Source organism: Rosa rugosa, chromosome 2 (assembly GCF_958449725.1).
Source record: "Rosa rugosa chromosome 2, drRosRugo1.1, whole genome shotgun sequence".
In the NCBI taxonomy this organism is placed as follows: Eukaryota; Viridiplantae; Streptophyta; class Magnoliopsida; order Rosales; family Rosaceae; genus Rosa; species Rosa rugosa.
In genome coordinates, this window is record NC_084821.1 from 51,316,002 (window position 1) to 51,333,182 (window position 17,181).

Here is a 17,181-nt window from a genome sequence, read left to right on the forward strand (position 1 = left end):
AAACAAACGTGCACCTTGTACTACCTATTCATTGCCCAATGAAAGCTACCATTCATTCCATTGGAACCCATACAACAGAAAGAAAATCAATTGGTATCAATACCAAGTACCATTTTTCAACTTTTCTTTTCTTCTGAAAAGATCTATAAAGCAGATTATGAGCCAGTCCATGAAATACCTTCTTCCCCCCCCTTTTCCTTGAAAAAAATCCATCAATTACTTGACGCAACACATTCCATTTGCCCAAATATTATTTTCTATGGACTAAAATTGATAATTTCAAATACTGGTTTCTCCAAAGAGATAAACTTTGATATCTCCTAATAATTTGTGTACCTAAAATTGATGAACTTTTAAGGTTTTGATGCTAACCGATGAGCTAATGTTTAAGTAACCACCAGAGATCCATTCGGAAAAAAGAAAAAGAAAAAAGAATTGGAACGAAGAGTAATTAGTAGGAAAACAGAGAAATTGAAATAGATTATAGATTTATAAGAGAAGGGTAAAAAAGAAACGAATTTCTAGAAAAACACTACATGAAAATGTACAGACGAGAGAGAGAGAGCAATGATAACCCCTCTGCGAAAAGTAAAAACCTACAATCATGATCCCATAAGACAACATCCCTACGATTTCACTTTTTTGGTTTTTTTTCTTTTCACATTCCCAATTACCTAAGATTAAAACCCGACTCCGGTCGCCCCGACTCCTAGCGGACCCGGGTGGCGATGCGGCTCGTGCTTCCTGTTCTTCCAAAAGCATGCCTCCGGCGCAAGCTTAGCCGCCGACCTCATCGGCTCCGACTTGCAGCGCGTGAGCACAAACGGCTCATAGGCAGTAGACCCCACTAGCTTCTGCCCAATGATCTCGGCCATCGAAACCGGACCCCCGCCCGCTTGTATCGGAAAAGAACAAGACGACCTCGGCGGCTGAATCATCGGCTGCTGCTGAGCCGCCGCGGGATTCGAGGCTTTCGAGTCTATGCTGACCCGCGGCGGCTTCTTCGCCTCATGCTTACCGTCCTTTTTGTTGCTGCTGACGTGTCGCTCCGGGAGGCATCGGATGAAGTCCGTGCTGCAAACCCAAGTCTCCTTGGATACCTCCATGGACAGCTTCGGCTCGCACATCATTAGCAGCAAACAGTCCGGTAAGACCTGGTTTTGACCTGACGGTTTCGGTTGGAGATCCGTTTGGGCCTTCGGGCGCTCGGATTCGGGTCTATCTTGGGTCAGTATCACTCGACTCTCTTCTGCTTCTTCCCAAGTACTCTCTCTGGACTCCTTCTCTTCCTCCGCCGTTGACTCCTCTGTCACCTCTGCTTCAGTTTCAGCCCAAGACTCTGCTTCTTCTTCTTCTTCCTGTTTATACAGTACTTCTTCTTCTGATATTGGAAGCTCTACTTCTCTCATTTCCTCTTCTTTCTGTTCTTCATGTACTTCTTCAAATTGTAACCCCATTTCTTCAACTTCAGACATTTCTGGATCTGCAAAAAATTCAGCTGGAGAACAATCCAGCACAGCTTCTTCTACCAATGCTGGCTCATTCGTATTTTCCTCTCGATCTGGCTCTTCTTCTCGGCATTCCTTTCCTTCTACTACTACCTCTGGTTGCTCATACAGGCTCTCACTTTGCTCTGGTTTCTCATCCTCTAAAACCAAACTCAATTCCTCTTCTTGTTCTTCTACATCTTCGCCATCCAAAACCCATTTCTCACACATACCATCGTCTCCAAAAAGCTTAACATCTGTCTGTAACCCAATTTGCCCCTTTTCCTTTTCTTCATGTGGTTTCTCTTTCTCTTCAAGACCCTCATCCTCATCTTCATCTTCATCTTCACTCACTTCCTCTTTCGGAGCGGCCGGCATTTCCCAAAACCGATTCCCGAGCGCCGCCATCTTCACCGGATCAGATCTACACCTCATGAGCAAAAGCGCATTCTTGGGCGGAACACACATACTAACTCTACCTTCCTCTTCTTCCCTCATCAAAGCCTCACTCAATATCTCTTCTTTAAACTCAATCCCCTCGAAAACTTGCCTCCTCAAACTATGGCTCCCACTACTCATCTCCGTTCTCTCTTCTTCTTCTTCTTCTTCTTCTTCTTCCCCCACCACCAACTCTATCTCCCTCCTCTTATTCCCATCCTCCCCATCTCCCAACGCCACAAACCACCTCGCAAACACCGCCCCACACGAGCTATTCCCACTCTCCGATCTCACTCCTTTGTTCTCCTCATCCTTCTTCGCCTCGCCGCCGCTCAAACACGACGACTTATTCGGAACCAGGCAGTTAAACTCCGACCCGAAAGCCCTCAACGCCTCGCAAATGGTTAAAGGAAGATGCACCCACCTCTGGTTATTCCTCTGCCGCAAGCACTCCCTCTGGCTGCTGCTACTCATCTGGTGAGTCGGAAAATGAAGTGCTTGAAAACTTTCATGTTGGTTAACACTCTGCTCCGCTTTTCGGAAACTCGCCTCGGCTCCGCCGACGCCGCTGCCGCTCCTGCTCCGCTTCGATCTGCTGCTTATCATCCTCATCTTCTTCCCCTGCTTCTTCGTCTTGACCCTCACCTGCCCAATACACGTCACTTTGGGAGACGAAGGCTCCGGGTTTTCGAACCCGCCTCGCTTCTTACTTCCGCCGCCGCCGCCGCTCGGGAACATCGGGGATGCGCCGCCTTTGATGCTGCTGCTGGTTCTGAGGCGGCGGCTGAGAGAGGAAGAGAGCGAGATTTGGGGGGTCTGGTCTCGAGTACGGCCCGGGCTGAGTAGGGACTTGGAAGAGAGCTTCATGGATGAAGAAGAGGAGAGGCGAGAAGTGCTGAAGCAAATGAAGAGCTCGCTCGTGGTTCCGCTGCTACTCTTGCTGCGATGGGGTCTCTCTGACTCCACCATCATTATTTTTTTGCGTAAATTATTTGTGGGACTGAGCTGTTGCGGCCATTGACACAACAGAGCAAAGATGGGTGCGTTGGATTGATGAAGATTTGTTGAGAGAGAGTGGTGGTTTGTCTGTATCAAAATGTAAGGGAGTGAGAGTGAGGATCTGGTTACATGGCCAGTGCAACTAAGCTTGCTGGGGTTGGTGTAAAATGACGGTGGTGACCTTCAAGTTTGGAGATTATTACTGGGGTGGACTGTGAGTGTGCATGGGATGGGGGCTCTTTTTAAAGCCTTCTTTGGCTTTTAGGTGTCGAATCTTTGTGCGCAGATGTGTGGGAAAGAAGCGAAATTGAGGTCACACCGTTGCCACCAAAGACCAGCTTTTACTGAAAAGGGCAGGTAAAGGAAATTACTTTCATTGACCACAGTGTTCATACACTGGTCACTGGTGTACTCATTGGAATAGGTTAGTGATGTACAACGTTTGTTATACTAGATAATGATCATTAGTCTCTTACTTTCTTTTGTGTTCTCTATGGCTTCCTATCACTTGTTTGATTCAATATTATCTGGTTCGTGAGTCGTTTTGGTATGAAATTAATTGATAACAGTACCAGACAGAAGAATTCTATTTAGCTTGACGGAATTTATGTAATGACTCGACTAACAATGACATTAAAACATTGTGTGGGAGATTATCGGATCTAAAGTATAATCGGATGTCTAATTTAGATTTCTAAACATGGAAAATCAACAAATTTTATAAAATAAGTGATATTTTATTGTTCAAAATTCTAAAGATATCAGCTACGACAAATGGTCAAAAGATGCACTGGGTCTCCTCGCGGAAATGTTCGAGATGTGGAACTCCAGATCCTGTACTCGAACGCTGAATTCACTCAGTGTAATTACTGAATTACAAACATAGTCAAAGAATGAGTTGCCTACGATCAATTTGAAAAGAGAGTGTGAACAAAATGCTATAAATCTCAATTCTCAAATTAGAACATTGCATTTTGCACCGTTTACCAAAGACAACACAGCAAACAACCAGAGGGACGTTGAGTTTCGATTTGCATCGAGCCATCGAAATCAAGGTGACCCATGAAACCTAAGCTCATGAGACGGTGAGTTGTATCTGATGTAAAAGACGGGTACAAGACAAGTGACCTGTAGTTTTCCAGAAAATAAACTTTAAAGTGTAACAAAAAAACAAATAGTATTAAACTAAAGGGTACAGGGTAAAGTAAAGTTTGCGGTGGTAAATTAATAAGACAAGCGAGACGGAGAGATGAGTTAAACTAAAGGTCAGTAGTTTGTATTGGGAATATCACATCAAATAATCAAAATCAATCACCATTCCAGTCCGTGTGGGCACTTTGCCCCGCTTTTCGTTAACCCAACCAACCCGGCCCACCACCGCTGGCCGCTTCCTTTCGCTCGCGAGTCGCGACAAAGACGCAGGCAGTGGCAGTTCCGATATTATTAGCCAGAAAGGCGGCCTTTTCCGAAAGGCGGGATCACATGGAGGGTCCGACAGCCAAACAGAGAAGACTCCAAAAACTTGCACGTGACCCGAGTCCGAAAAAAGCCCGATAATATCAATATCATGACCTTAGGACCTTAGACCATGGACCATATGGTCATTTACTCATCGTGTCATCATGACCATTTAGACCATGGACCGTTTGTTGACCCAAGCGCTGCAGTGGAGCGTGGTATGTACGGTGGCGGGGGGTATGACTGACGGTCTGTGTGCCAGAGCAATAGTGTTACGCGCCTCTGGTTGGAGAGTGGGTTGGACTTTGGAGGAAGGGCAAGGGCCTCGTTGGGAGAGCTCTGTGCTCGATGTACTACGGTACCACGCTTGACATAGAGAAGCGCACATGAGTGGCGAGTGATGGGAATAAAGGATGAGAGGATAATTTTAGTACAGAGAAGATATTGTCCAAGCTAGGGAAGGACAAACGAGAAATGCCTTCCAACCTGGAATCTGGAATGGTTACATTGCCATGTTAAATGACTCAAATGGAAGAAAATAATATAAAAAATTACCTCAGATGACCGTAGTACGTGGTGTAAACAACGGGTGATGATTTGCTTCTGTGACATGCGGGCTCAGCTGATACTTTAGGTATGAGATGTTGTTGGTGCCCGAGGGTGTGATGTTGCCCACAGATGATTTTGAAAAAGATAAGACAATGGTAAGTGCCTACATTGTGATGTAGATGGTGGCTTCGGTGATTGCTCTAGTGAACTCTGCCACAATGACAATCTTGGGCCGTAATGCTACGCGTGGTGGCTGATGACAGTGGTGACAATATATGGCAATCCTATTGTGCTGGGTTTGTGTCAGGTAGCCATGGTCGGAAGCTACGTAACTTTGCTAGGTCTATTGTTTGTTGGCTCGAAGCCTCGAACATATTCCAAAACCAAAAGAAGCAGGAGGTACCAATACACGAAGGGCCAGCAACCTCCTATGTGCATACAAACTACGGTAGATGTCGTGAACTAACATTCATATTACGAGTATTTTGTTTTTCAATCTCTTGCAAAGATTATGCAATTTTTTATAACTGAGTTTAAATAATCAAAAAATTATAATTTACTTACACAGTATGACCCATTATTATTTTATTATGGCTTTATTTTCATTTGTACACATAAACATTGTGTTTTATTTTTATTTTTATTTTTTATAAGAATAAACATCATGTTGATCATTCCCGTTTCAAGGTTAACATGGCATGTGGTGTTGGTGACTCAATGTGACAACGTTGTCTTCTACAGACAGCTGCTGCAATTATCCTTCTTTTTATATTGTGGCAAATAAATTTAATACATAGGACTAGAAAGCTACTAAAGGCTCACACAATCATTCAAAGAAGCAAAAGGATTCATTCATGGTTTCTTGAAATAGAGTTGGACCTTGACCAGACATTTACACCAGAAGCAAACAAAACAAAGTATTAAAAGCAGATTTAGGACTCAAATAAAGAACCATGTAGGCTTTTAAAATTAAGCCGAAAAGTTAGATAATGCTATTGCCAACTGTAGGGGAACCCTAAAAAGGTTGGTTTTTGAGCTTTTTAATACATGATTCGATCATAGATTCATAATGCACCACCTTCGACCTCTAAAAGATCAGGTGGTCCATGGCTGAGCCACCACAAACGCTAGGGATTAGATCTCTACTACTTTGACCCACCCCATGATACATCTACTCTACTTCAATTGTCCCTCAAGGTAAAATATTGATGAGATTGAATCATGCAAAGTCAAAAATAAATTGATGTTGAAAGTATAATCAGTATGTGGTCAAGGTTTGGCTCTCACCCACATATTCTTACTCTATTAGAGTTGTGTGGCTTGATATAAAATTATAAATCAAGAATGTGAAATGAGAATATCGAAATCGTTTGAGATAAATACCGATATAAATAAGTGAAGATAATATCATTACAATGTGCTACCTCTAGAACTCTAGAAGTGTCCCACACAGATTCTGTTGCACAACATTCTATATCACTTGTAACTCTCTTTTTTCTTTAGTTATGTAGTAAGGGAGAAATAACCCTGTTATTTATTGGTGATTTGAATCACACTTCCGAGACATATCCGCTTAAAATGTTTTGTAAAACTTTTGAGTCTTTCTCTCAATTTCTCCATAGTCCTACGCCATAAATGAAGTTTTGAGTAGATCATATGGATTATTTGGTGGTGGAGGTAGATTAGAGTCTGATAAAATTGAGATATTTGTAAGATACAAAAAAAAAAAAAAAAAAAAATCATAGGTGTGCATGATAATGAGTATAATCTTCATTATGAGAGCTTCCAAAAGTATTCAAAAATTGATGGAGATGATAGAAGTTGATCTTAAAACACAAGCTGAAATTGCAACATCGAGATGGCGAAGATTGAGCACCACGAAGCGACCGAAAGTGAAATACAATTAATATATTCACAGAAGCAGTTAACTACCCGTTTTTCATTGTCAAAAACGCTCATTTTTTTTTTTTTGTTTTTTTGAAAGGAAATGCTAATTTCAATGAGAAGAGTAAGGAAAGCTCCCAGAAAAAGAAAAAAAAAGAATACTAATTTTAACGAAGGGAGTGCAGTGAATTGATTCAAAGATCAGTTAGAGGCAGGGCTATGCAGTCTTTTGTTGTTCAGCAGCTTGTCGGAATAGTACTGATAGCCTCAAGTAATCCAGCCAGCTGCTGCTTCTTTGTAATTGTTTCTCCATTTCTTGCAGCTTGAGCCTTAGAGATTCCACTTCTTTTTCTAAATCTCTGTCCTTCAGCTTCAGTGCCTATCAACATATTATGATGGTTATCAGTATTTAATTTCTAATATTCAAAGAGAAAACTAGCTACTGTAGATGAACAACCTAAATTACTCTTAGTCAATGTTGACAAAGTAGGTTAAGATTCACATTAAGAACCAAAGGTCCCGTGAGCTAATAAAGGATTGTGTATGCTATCATTTTCAAGCGGGAGAATAGTTCATCATCACATGAAGTAGCAGTAAACATCTGAATTTAAATTCAAGTCCGTGAGGGTTGTCCAAGTCGCGATCGAAAGAAGATAATCCCACAATGATTAGATATGACCCTCGGGACTGTTTGAGAGTGATATTTCCTTATAGTAGCATGCAGTTCTTTAGAATCACAACAATGCTTGTTATATAGAAATTCGATTACTTCCTGTAAAATTAATTTGAAAGTGCTTATATAACCCAGAAGGCCTGTTTGGGAAGTTCTGCCAGAAATTACCAAAAACACTTCAAAGCACAACTATTCTTTCTTGGAGTGGGATATATACCTCTAATTCTTGCTTGCGTTGTGCCTCCTTCTTAGCCTCTGATTTGTAGCTCCGATTCACCTCATACACAATAGCAAGTCCTGCAACCTAAGTAAGACAAAGCATCTGAGGGATCAAAGATATCAATTGCCAACTAAAAAGTACTAGGGCACCCTTTCACTGCAATGATGCATCAATTAGCGTACGTAGACCAATACCATATGATTTTAGACCAAATAGTGCATGGTAAACCAGTGGGAAATAGCTAGTGATACATTCACCTAGGGGTCATCATTTGGCCCGCGGGCCTAAAAGCCCATGGGCGCCCGCCCGGCCCAGTGGGCAAAAGCCCGGCCCGGCCCGCAGCAAAGCCCATCTCGGCCCTGCCCATTGGGCACGAGGCAGGGCCTGGGCGGAGGGTTCAAAGCCCAGGCCCGGCCAGCGGCCCGGCCCGTTATATGCCCATTAAAGCCCGCCCGGCCCGGCCTTATAAGCCGACCCGAAAGCCCATTCAATTCTTGTATTAATATCTTTTTATGTAGTTATATTGAACTAATTATTGCATTAGGTCATATGTTTTTTTAATTTTGTATTTTATTTTGGTCAATCATTAACATATCATAATTTTTTCATAGCTTTTTGTATTTTTTTTAACAAAATATTATGACATATAAATATAATGGGCTCGGCCCTGCCCACCCAAAAAAGCCCGGCCCGGCCCGGCCCTAAAAAGCCCGTAAGGCCCTGGGCCCATAGGCGGCCCTGGGCCTTGATTTTTAAGAGAAGCCCGGCCCTGCCCGGCCCGAAAAATAAAAAAAATATGTTTTGGCCCTGCCCGGCCCGGCCCGAGCCCATTAATTTTGGACAGGGCCGGCCCTGCCCTGCCCATTGACGACCCCTACATTCACCTTGCTAGAGGTGGCAAACGGGCCACTAAGCACGAGCACGGCACGGGCCCGGCACGCTTAAAAACGGCTCGACACGGCCCAAGCCCGTTAGTGGCCCGGCACGACCCGAGCACGTTAGAATAACGGGTCGGGCTGGGCCTAAGAATATTGGCCCATTGGCCCGGCTCGGCCCGGGCCCGTAGTGGGCACGGCACGGCCCGAGCACGACATATTGTGGGCCGGCCCGTTACAAACACAAAATTTCATTTTGTTTTTAAAAATATTAAAAAACTACACTGATGAGATTTGAATATGAGACATTTTTATTTAAAATCTCATGACAATTCCACCAATGCTTTCTTTTATATATATTGTCAAAATAATGAAACAAAACATTATATTTTTTCTAAATATTGAATATATGTTTATTAATAAAGACTAATCTCATAATAATACAACTATAGAATGAAGGAAAAAATAATAGATACTAAATCTTCATTATATTAATAAAGATTAATCTCACAATAATATACTAAAAACAATATATTTTGAGTTTTTTTTTTGTTTCTTTCTTATAGTGGAATATAAAAAATTATTAGAAATCTAATCTTAAAAAGCTAAGATTAAGAAAAACGTTGTAGAACTTAATTTATTTTAATTTTCTAAATAGTTAAATAAAATTAATTTTTATTTGTTCAAATTAAGATTTTAAAATCGTACTTTATAGTGGGTAGGCACGAGCACGGCCCGGCACGATATGGGCTCGGGCCATGGGCCGGGCCGGGCTTAATGTTTAAGTAAATGGGCCGGCACGAGCCCGGCACGATAATAAATGGGCCGGCCCAAGCACGGCACGAAGCACGACTAGGCCCGCTTAAAATGGGCCGGGCCGGGCTGGGCCGGCCCGTTTGCCACCTCTACACCTTGCCATGGATGAAGCTTATTACGACAACATAGAGCTGGTCAACATTTATGGATCAATGGATTATTGCACAGTCAAATATCCTAAACTACATACTATATTGATATGTCTAATGTAGAGGTGTTAACTTACAGTGAAGATGACAAGTTCTCCAAGAAAATCCGTAGCAGCTGCAATAGCTTTTGCTTCATCGAGAGGGCGGATCGCAACATTTATTGCACGTCCATATTGCACACGTCTTTGCAATTGTGTCGCCCAACGATACTTTGTCTGATAATTTCAACTGAAAATAAGTTATCTAAAGCTCTTGCTAGTTGGAAACACCAGAATACATATTGCTAGCTAATGCAATGGCTTCAGCACCGAAGTACTAGCTGTCTAGCTGCGCAAGAATATTATGCTTATAATGGCATGATATGCTACATGAATTGGAACTCAGTAGACTGCATGAGGCACAACTTGCGCATAACACTTTGTTGATGTAGAATCATTGGAAATGAACTGACGCCTTGCGCACCACTCGAAATCTTTTCTCGCGGTAAATAGGGCTTTAAAACTAACCTCACCGAACACCAACATTGTTGGTCTTTATAGTTGGAGCAATTTGTAATCACACAGTCACGCTAAGCTAAAGTTTCAAGTTTTGTAGGGAAGTGAAATAATATGAGGCAACTGTGGAACTCTTCAGCATATTTATTACATTATTGACTCACCTATACAAAAAGGGGAAAATTTGTTTTAAGTTTAGCTCGGTTAACAACTGAACAATCACGGTAAAGCGGTGGAGTGCTGCACCCTAGATGGCGAGAGTCATCACCATGGACGACGAACAAATCATTCCTCCTACAAATGCTATATTCCGGAAATATTACTACCCTTAATCTTGTTAGGCATAGGTGCTTTTCTTCTAGTATTCAAGGCTCTTTATTTTGGGGGTGTATATGATACTTGGGCTCCGGGTCATTGGATCCTTTTCCTTGTTCGAGAATCTCTTCCCTTCTTCCACTCCCTTATCGGGAATAACCGCCGGGGCCGGCGCTGGGGGGGCGTCCGGACCCAATCCCGGGCTTTTTTTGGTACTGTACAAGCTCTTAGGTAAGAAGATCTTTATTAGAGGTGCCTAAAAAAAATACCTTTTTGGGTCAACTCAACCTACAAGGGCTAGAAACCACCCAAGCGCTTCTTACGTTGGTTATTTGGCCGAAATCGCGAGTAATGGGACTCGTCAGAGCATTCCGTATACCATATTTTCTAAACGAACCAGGGCCAATCCGAATTGGTCTTGTAAAAGATCGGCAAGATAATTTTATCGGGCAATGGGGATACTCTAAACATTCCATTATATAGGTAAAATAAAACGGTTTATTGATATTGGATTTGATAAATAGGATGAATCAAATCACTGGGGAAAATTTGTTTTAAGTATCGATCAAGTCATTCAGTACAGTATCTTCGCTAGGTGTTTCTAAACTCGCGGAATCGCGGGACATCAAAAGTGGGAAGTTTATTGTTGGTTTTTTTTCCTCACTTTTTTATGGGTGAACTTGGTTCGTTCAATTCTTAGGGAGAAGAAGGATCCACTGGGAATGAATGGGAAATTTTTCTACATTTATATCATATTTATTATGAAATAACTAAGAATAAACAGTTAAGATCTCAGCAGCAGTAGTTTACTAAATTAGTATACGTGTACAATTTATGTTATGTCACCATATTTGTTCACTAAAATTTATTCACGAAAATTGTTGTTTTCCTTTATTAAAACCTGGATCCTTATTTTATTTATTTAAATTCAAGGCGCAGGGCTTATGCTTCAAGCTAAATTCTAAACCCCTAGTTCTGACATTATGCCGGCTCACAATACATTCTTCGTTATCTAATGAAATCACATATGTGATGGCCTAGCCTCCCACTCATTTTAGCCATTAAAAGAAAAAAAGAAGCGCTTGCAGCTTATTCTATTCCTCCATTGGCACAATGACACACCAAGGATAAGCAAACTTGATCAAAGTATAGGGAAAACTAAAAGAAGTTCAAGTGAAATTAACAAAACCAATACCCAGTACCTTTACAAAACCAATACCTCATCTGACCTTATTCTTGAGCAATATTAGCAGATTGCTTCGAAAATTAACAACTTAGATAGAAGCTAGGGAGATGAAGACTATGATTTCCCCTTTTCAGATTTTTTGCAAGATTTTGACCTAATTACCATCCATCCAACTATTTCTAAATTACTATCGATCACTAATACCAGAAAAACATATATATATATATATATATATATATATATATATAGGATTTTTCTCAGGTAAGGATGTCCTTAGTTTTTCTTATGGAACGGATTTACTGTTTTCACCCACTTTCCGATCACATTTTCACATCTTAACCGTTCAGTTTTTAGGTCCTAATGTATGGATCACCTCTGCAAAATTTCAGCCAATTTGGTGATCGTTAAGGCGTCCAAAACTGCAATTTACACGAACGAACCGAATCTGTCAAACCGGAACCGTTCGTTTACATTGTTGTAATTTGCAGTTTTGGTCTAAGAAAAACTAAGGACATCCTTAGTGTAGCCGGACTGTATATATATATATATATATAATCTGAACTCAGAGCAAAACAAATAAAATTTCACAAAATGAAACAAAAGAAAAGAAGAACAAATGATGGATTGAAGTGAGTATATTAACCTGGGCCATCCAGATGATGGCGGCACGAAACCTGGGGTGCACGGCAGCATGTGTTTTGAGGCGAGCAGCAATGGGCTTTGAAATTGTTCTGATGGCCAGAGTTCCGAGTTTCATCAATGGAAGCATTATGGTGGTGCTCTGATAGTGACTCGATGATGATGATGTTGATGATCCGTACCGCCTCGTTTGTCGAAGAAAAGAGCTCCTAGCAGCAGCTGCAGCTTGACCAGCAAGAAATTTTGCAAGGGACAGGGGCATAATTAGGGGGTTTTTTTTGGATTAGGGGAGGGTTAACAACCATATTGGATAATTTGGTTTTTGGTGTTGGGTGTGATTTAAGGATTTTTTTTTTAACTGGTTTTGCTTGGCGAGAAAGAATGTACTACTTCCGCAAGTCAATCGATCAGTTAGCTTGCGTGAAAAAAAAGTTTATCCCTAATCCATACCCATAAGTGTCAAACCATGTCAATTGCCACATTGATTGGACGGGACTTTCGTATATATTTAGCATTTTGTTAACTAAAGTATTTTTATTGTCAAACAAAGTAAATTAAATTTTTAAGAACCCTACAATTGCATGCCCGGCCCATCGCTTTATATAAAAAACAAGTAATCATGGATATTCAGGATTGCAAACCTAGAACTAGGAACTTTATGAGAGGTTGCTACCCCATGGTTGTCTATAACTCTATAAAGCCTGCTCTATCAATTACAACAAGCAATTCAGGTTCCTAGTCCATCGGACAAAAAACAACGCCTTCATTCCATAAACCCTAGATTCTCAAAATGTTAGAACCTCAGCTAGCCACCCAGCCCAACCACGAGCCAGAGAACTAGGAATCAGCATCTCTGAGCAAAAAGGCGTCCAAGAAAGAAGAGGCTAAGCTCGAGAAGCTCCGTCGCAACCAAGAGCAAGAAGCGGCACCGCCGCGGCTCGCGCTCGCGCTCAGTCTGCCGAGCCAGAGGACCCGCTCGCCGCTAACTACGGTGACGTGCCGCTCATTCAGCATTGAAGGACCAGAAGGTTCTGATACGCGGTCATGCACAGACGATCTGTGCCTTCGGGTCTTCGGGAAGAACATGGCGTTTAATTGTGGTAAGAAACGGAAGGAGTTCACGGTTCAGTGCGTCGTGACGGTTCAGCCGGAGATTGTGAGCCGTCAGATGGTGAAGTACGTGGTGTCGTTGAGCCCTGGGAATCGACTATTGTCATTCAAGGGATTGTGTCTGTTCCTGTTATGGCAATTAAAGGCGCTTCACAGCAGGTGGAGGTGCAATTTAGAAAGTTGTACTGTATAAGGCTGCTGTTTTGCCTTTTAACATTGAGGATGCTGCTCGAAGTGAAAAACCTAAGGAGGATGGAGAACAACTGGTTCGCGTAAAACAGGATAAACGCTTGAACTACCGAGTACTGAGCTCCAAGAGGGCGCCCCTCCTTTTCTTAATTTGTTCCAGCAGCTTCAACACTTTGTATCTGTGCCATTGTAGGAGGTACCTCGCGAAGCCTTAATGATTTAGGAGTAAACTTGGTGCTAAATTCTGGCAGCTTTAGCTTCTTTTGGTTGTCTTCTGTCCTTTACATGGGTGTTTTTCACTTTTTTTTTCCATACCCGATATCGTTTTTTTGTGTCTTATTTTTTTTTGTGAATGTAAAGCATTGTGCTTTTATTTATTTATTTATTTTATAAGAATGTAAACATTGTGTTGATTATTTCCGTTTCTAGGTGGTGTTGGTGACTCAATGTGACAACGCTGTCTTCTACAGACAACTGCTGCAACTATCTTTCTTTTTCTATTGTGGCAAATAAATTTAATACTGGACTGAAAAGCTACTAAAGGCTCACACAATCAAAGAAGCAAAAAAGGGGTCATTCATAGTTTCTTGAAATAGAGTTGGACCTTGACCAGACATTACACCAGAAGCAAACATCCAAATAATATAGAGATATGAATTGTCACGCCCCGAATTTTGAATAATAAGTTCAAATCCGAAACATGAATTAAACCACTTAATCAAATAAACGTTCTGAATTTTTTTCTCAAAACAACCTCACCACACGATACACAAACTTCAAATCTAGAACCTCGAGTTCATTATTACAATTCACTCTCACAAGAAATATTGTAAAGCTCTAAATGAGCATAACACACCTCACCGGCTCACAACGCAATTCAGATTGACACAATTGCAGCTACTCTACGCAGCTCGATCTCCGTCCTGATTCTCTTGACCTGTAGGATTACCCGCTACACAATTTGAATAGTGTACCGGGATTGCAACAACACAAACCCGGTAAGCTTTTGACAGCCCGTATGAGTAAACAAGGAATTGCACGACTTTAAAGAACAAATCAATTTAAGTGATTCTTAGTATAAAAATTGAAGTGCACAACGTCACTTCAAACATCAATCAACTCACATCTCACCATGACCATCCAAACAACTAAATTTTCCCTTTCCAATATATACTCAAGGGTATATGATAGTTATAAAAACCCCTCCACGCAACATGTCATACTCAAAGACACATAAAAACTTGAGGTTATCCCTCAAACAGTATGATGGCAGACAGACTAGAGCTCTAACTGAATCGTAACCTGTCACCTTGGCCAAGGTTCAATCTTACAATAATACGTGTCATAATCATCGACACACGATGAAGACACCTGCCACTATCATCGACGCACGATGAAAACACTTGCCACAATCATCGACACACGATGAAAATACTTGGCACTTTCATCGACACACGATGAGAACACTTGCCACAATCATCGACACACGATGAAAATACTGGGCACTTTCATCGACACACGATGAGAACACTTGCCACAATCATCGACACACGATGAGAACACTTGGCACCATCATCGACACACGATGAGAACACTTGACACTAACATATAATTTGTCTACACATTTCAACTATCGCACTTTACTCAACTACTCTTTATCACGAACAACTCAATACATCACACAATGTCATAACTTTCAATATATATTTCACGTAAATATATATATATATACGTAATCACCTACACAAGAGTGACTACTAATACCATCTATAGTTCACATGCAATAAAAACAAGAAATTCATTTTTATACTTAAATTCATTTTCCTTACCTGTGAGTAGTAGCCTTATGAACCGTAGTCGATCAAGTTCATATTATTTCAAAACAAATCTTTATTTTCTTAAAACAATTTTCCACACCTTTATAATTCAATATAAATCACTAAATTTCGGTTCATGAAGGAACCATGTGCGGTTTTACTCACCTCTAATCCAGCTGCATCTTCTTAACAGCTCAACAACAATTTCACAAATTGTCCGTCAAATCGATCCGTCAATCACCTAATCCAACACGATCTTAACTTAGCAATTTATTCAAAAACCACACAAATACAACAATCCAACGGTTGGATTCTAAATTAATGATGATCCAACGGTCGGATCGAAATTACGCGATGATCTAACGGTCAGATCCTCACGGATTGCCCTTAGGATCATCCTCCAAAATTATCACGAAGATCCAACGGTCGGATCTTCCTGAATCATCCTTACAAACATCTCCACAAATTTATACGAAAATCCGACGGACGGATTCTCACGAATCGCCTCCCTAATCACTGTTTTGCATTTATACGAAGATCCAACGGTCGGATCTTCGCCCATGACCACACAAAGTCACTGGGACAGTCATAAGATCATCATATCAAAACTACAAGTCCATCTGACGGTCCTAACTTCACATATCACAAATCTAACGATCGAAATCGATCGAAACTTAAAAATTCATAACTTAATCATACGATATCCAAAAATTGCATATAATATATCAAGATGATCGTATTGAAATATAGAATCTAAAAATGCACAGAAACTATATTTTTGACCCCCGGAGGTGGCCGGAAAGGGCCGCCGGAATTAGTGGCAGAGCCGCCGCCGACCACCGCCAATGGTGTCGGGGCCGGGCTGCTCCTCTTCCTCTCATCATGCTTAACAACTTTCATAACTACCATGTAAGCTGAAAATGACCGGAAGTGGTTGAAATTACCTAAAACAGTCGAGGTGGCCGGAAAATTTCCAGAATCCGGCGAAATTTGCAAAATCCGGCAAGGCTTGATTTTGACGTCAAAACTTCAATTTCAGGCTTGATACGCTCAAAGCAAGCGCATAATTTAACCCTGAAAAGATCGTTAGTAGTATAAGCAAATAGGGATCGTTCTATTCCGGGGATTGAGGGTACACCTGTCATTGTCAAACAATTAAACAATTAAAATTAAAACAAAGTATAATATTCACAAATGTATTCACAAAATATAAACATTTTACACGAAAAGGGGGGATTTTGTTTTTGGTTTTTTCGAAAATGAAACTAAGTTAACAAAAACAATTAAAATGCAAAAACATAAAAATACGAATGGAATGAAGGAACAAAGATCAAAACCGAAACTTATGATTAAAATTGATTCAAACCCTAATATTGTTCATCTAAGTCATGAGAAAGGAGTTGATCATGTGAAACATTCGAAAGCAAATGAATTCCCATTTTTTACTTTTCAATGCTAATTAACCTAAGCGAAAGCACCTAGATTAATCCTATCAAACATGCAATCAAACCCTAGAAAGCTAGTCAATCATGTCATGTTTAACGCATTACACATAGAGAAAGGCTATCAACTCAAGTGTACAACTTAGTATGGAAAAGTCCACCTAATTGCAATTCTCTTTAATTAAATTCGATCTTTGTACAAAACCTTTACTACTTTGATTCAAGTTTACACAAAACGAAAAGTCGATTTCATGTTCTTAAACCTAGCACCATTCATATCGAAACCCTAAGTGTTTGCAACCACATAAGATTAAAATACAAAAGTTATCTATAACGCAAATTTAATTAAACAAACCCACATAAGCAACTCTCGAATCACAATATATGAATCTGAAAATTCTCAATTAATCATAAAAATTCCAGAAATAATACTTTGTTCAA

The 17,181-nt window shown here is 40.8% G+C and overlaps 2 protein-coding genes across 2 annotated transcripts; both read right to left on the reverse strand.

Moving 5' to 3' along the window:
- Positions 1-465: 465 nt before the first annotated feature.
- Positions 466-3,141, reverse strand: LOC133728090 (uncharacterized). The gene has a single exon (XM_062155500.1). The coding sequence runs from the start codon at positions 2,895-2,897 to the stop codon at positions 681-683; it is 2,217 nt and encodes a 738-aa protein (XP_062011484.1). The 5' UTR covers positions 2,898-3,141; the 3' UTR covers positions 466-680.
- A 3,891-nt stretch (positions 3,142-7,032) lies between these two features.
- LOC133730945 (OPA3-like protein) lies at positions 7,033-12,354 on the reverse strand. Its single transcript, XM_062158441.1, has 4 exons — positions 12,187-12,354; positions 9,626-9,763; positions 7,706-7,792; positions 7,033-7,194 (listed from the first exon to the last, which is right to left on the reverse strand). The coding sequence occupies exons 1-4, from the start codon at positions 12,310-12,312 to the stop codon at positions 7,033-7,035; spliced, it is 513 nt and encodes a 170-aa protein (XP_062014425.1). The 5' UTR covers positions 12,313-12,354.
- Positions 12,355-17,181: the final 4,827 nt, after the last annotated feature.

Coding starts and splice junctions, on each gene's coding strand:
- LOC133728090 (XM_062155500.1), bottom strand. CDS start 2,897: ATGATGGTGGAGTCAGAGAGACCCCATCGCAGCAAGAGTAGCAGCGGA.
- LOC133730945 (XM_062158441.1), bottom strand. CDS start 12,312: ATGCTTCCATTGATGAAACTCGGAACTCTGGCCATCAGAACAATTTCA. Junction 9,764..12,186: donor CCATCATCTGGATGGCCCAG/GTTAATATACTC, acceptor TGAAATTATCAG/ACAAAGTATCGTTGGGCGAC. Junction 7,793..9,625: donor GAGAACTTGTCATCTTCACT/GTAAGTTAACAC, acceptor TGTCTTACTTAG/GTTGCAGGACTTGCTATTGT.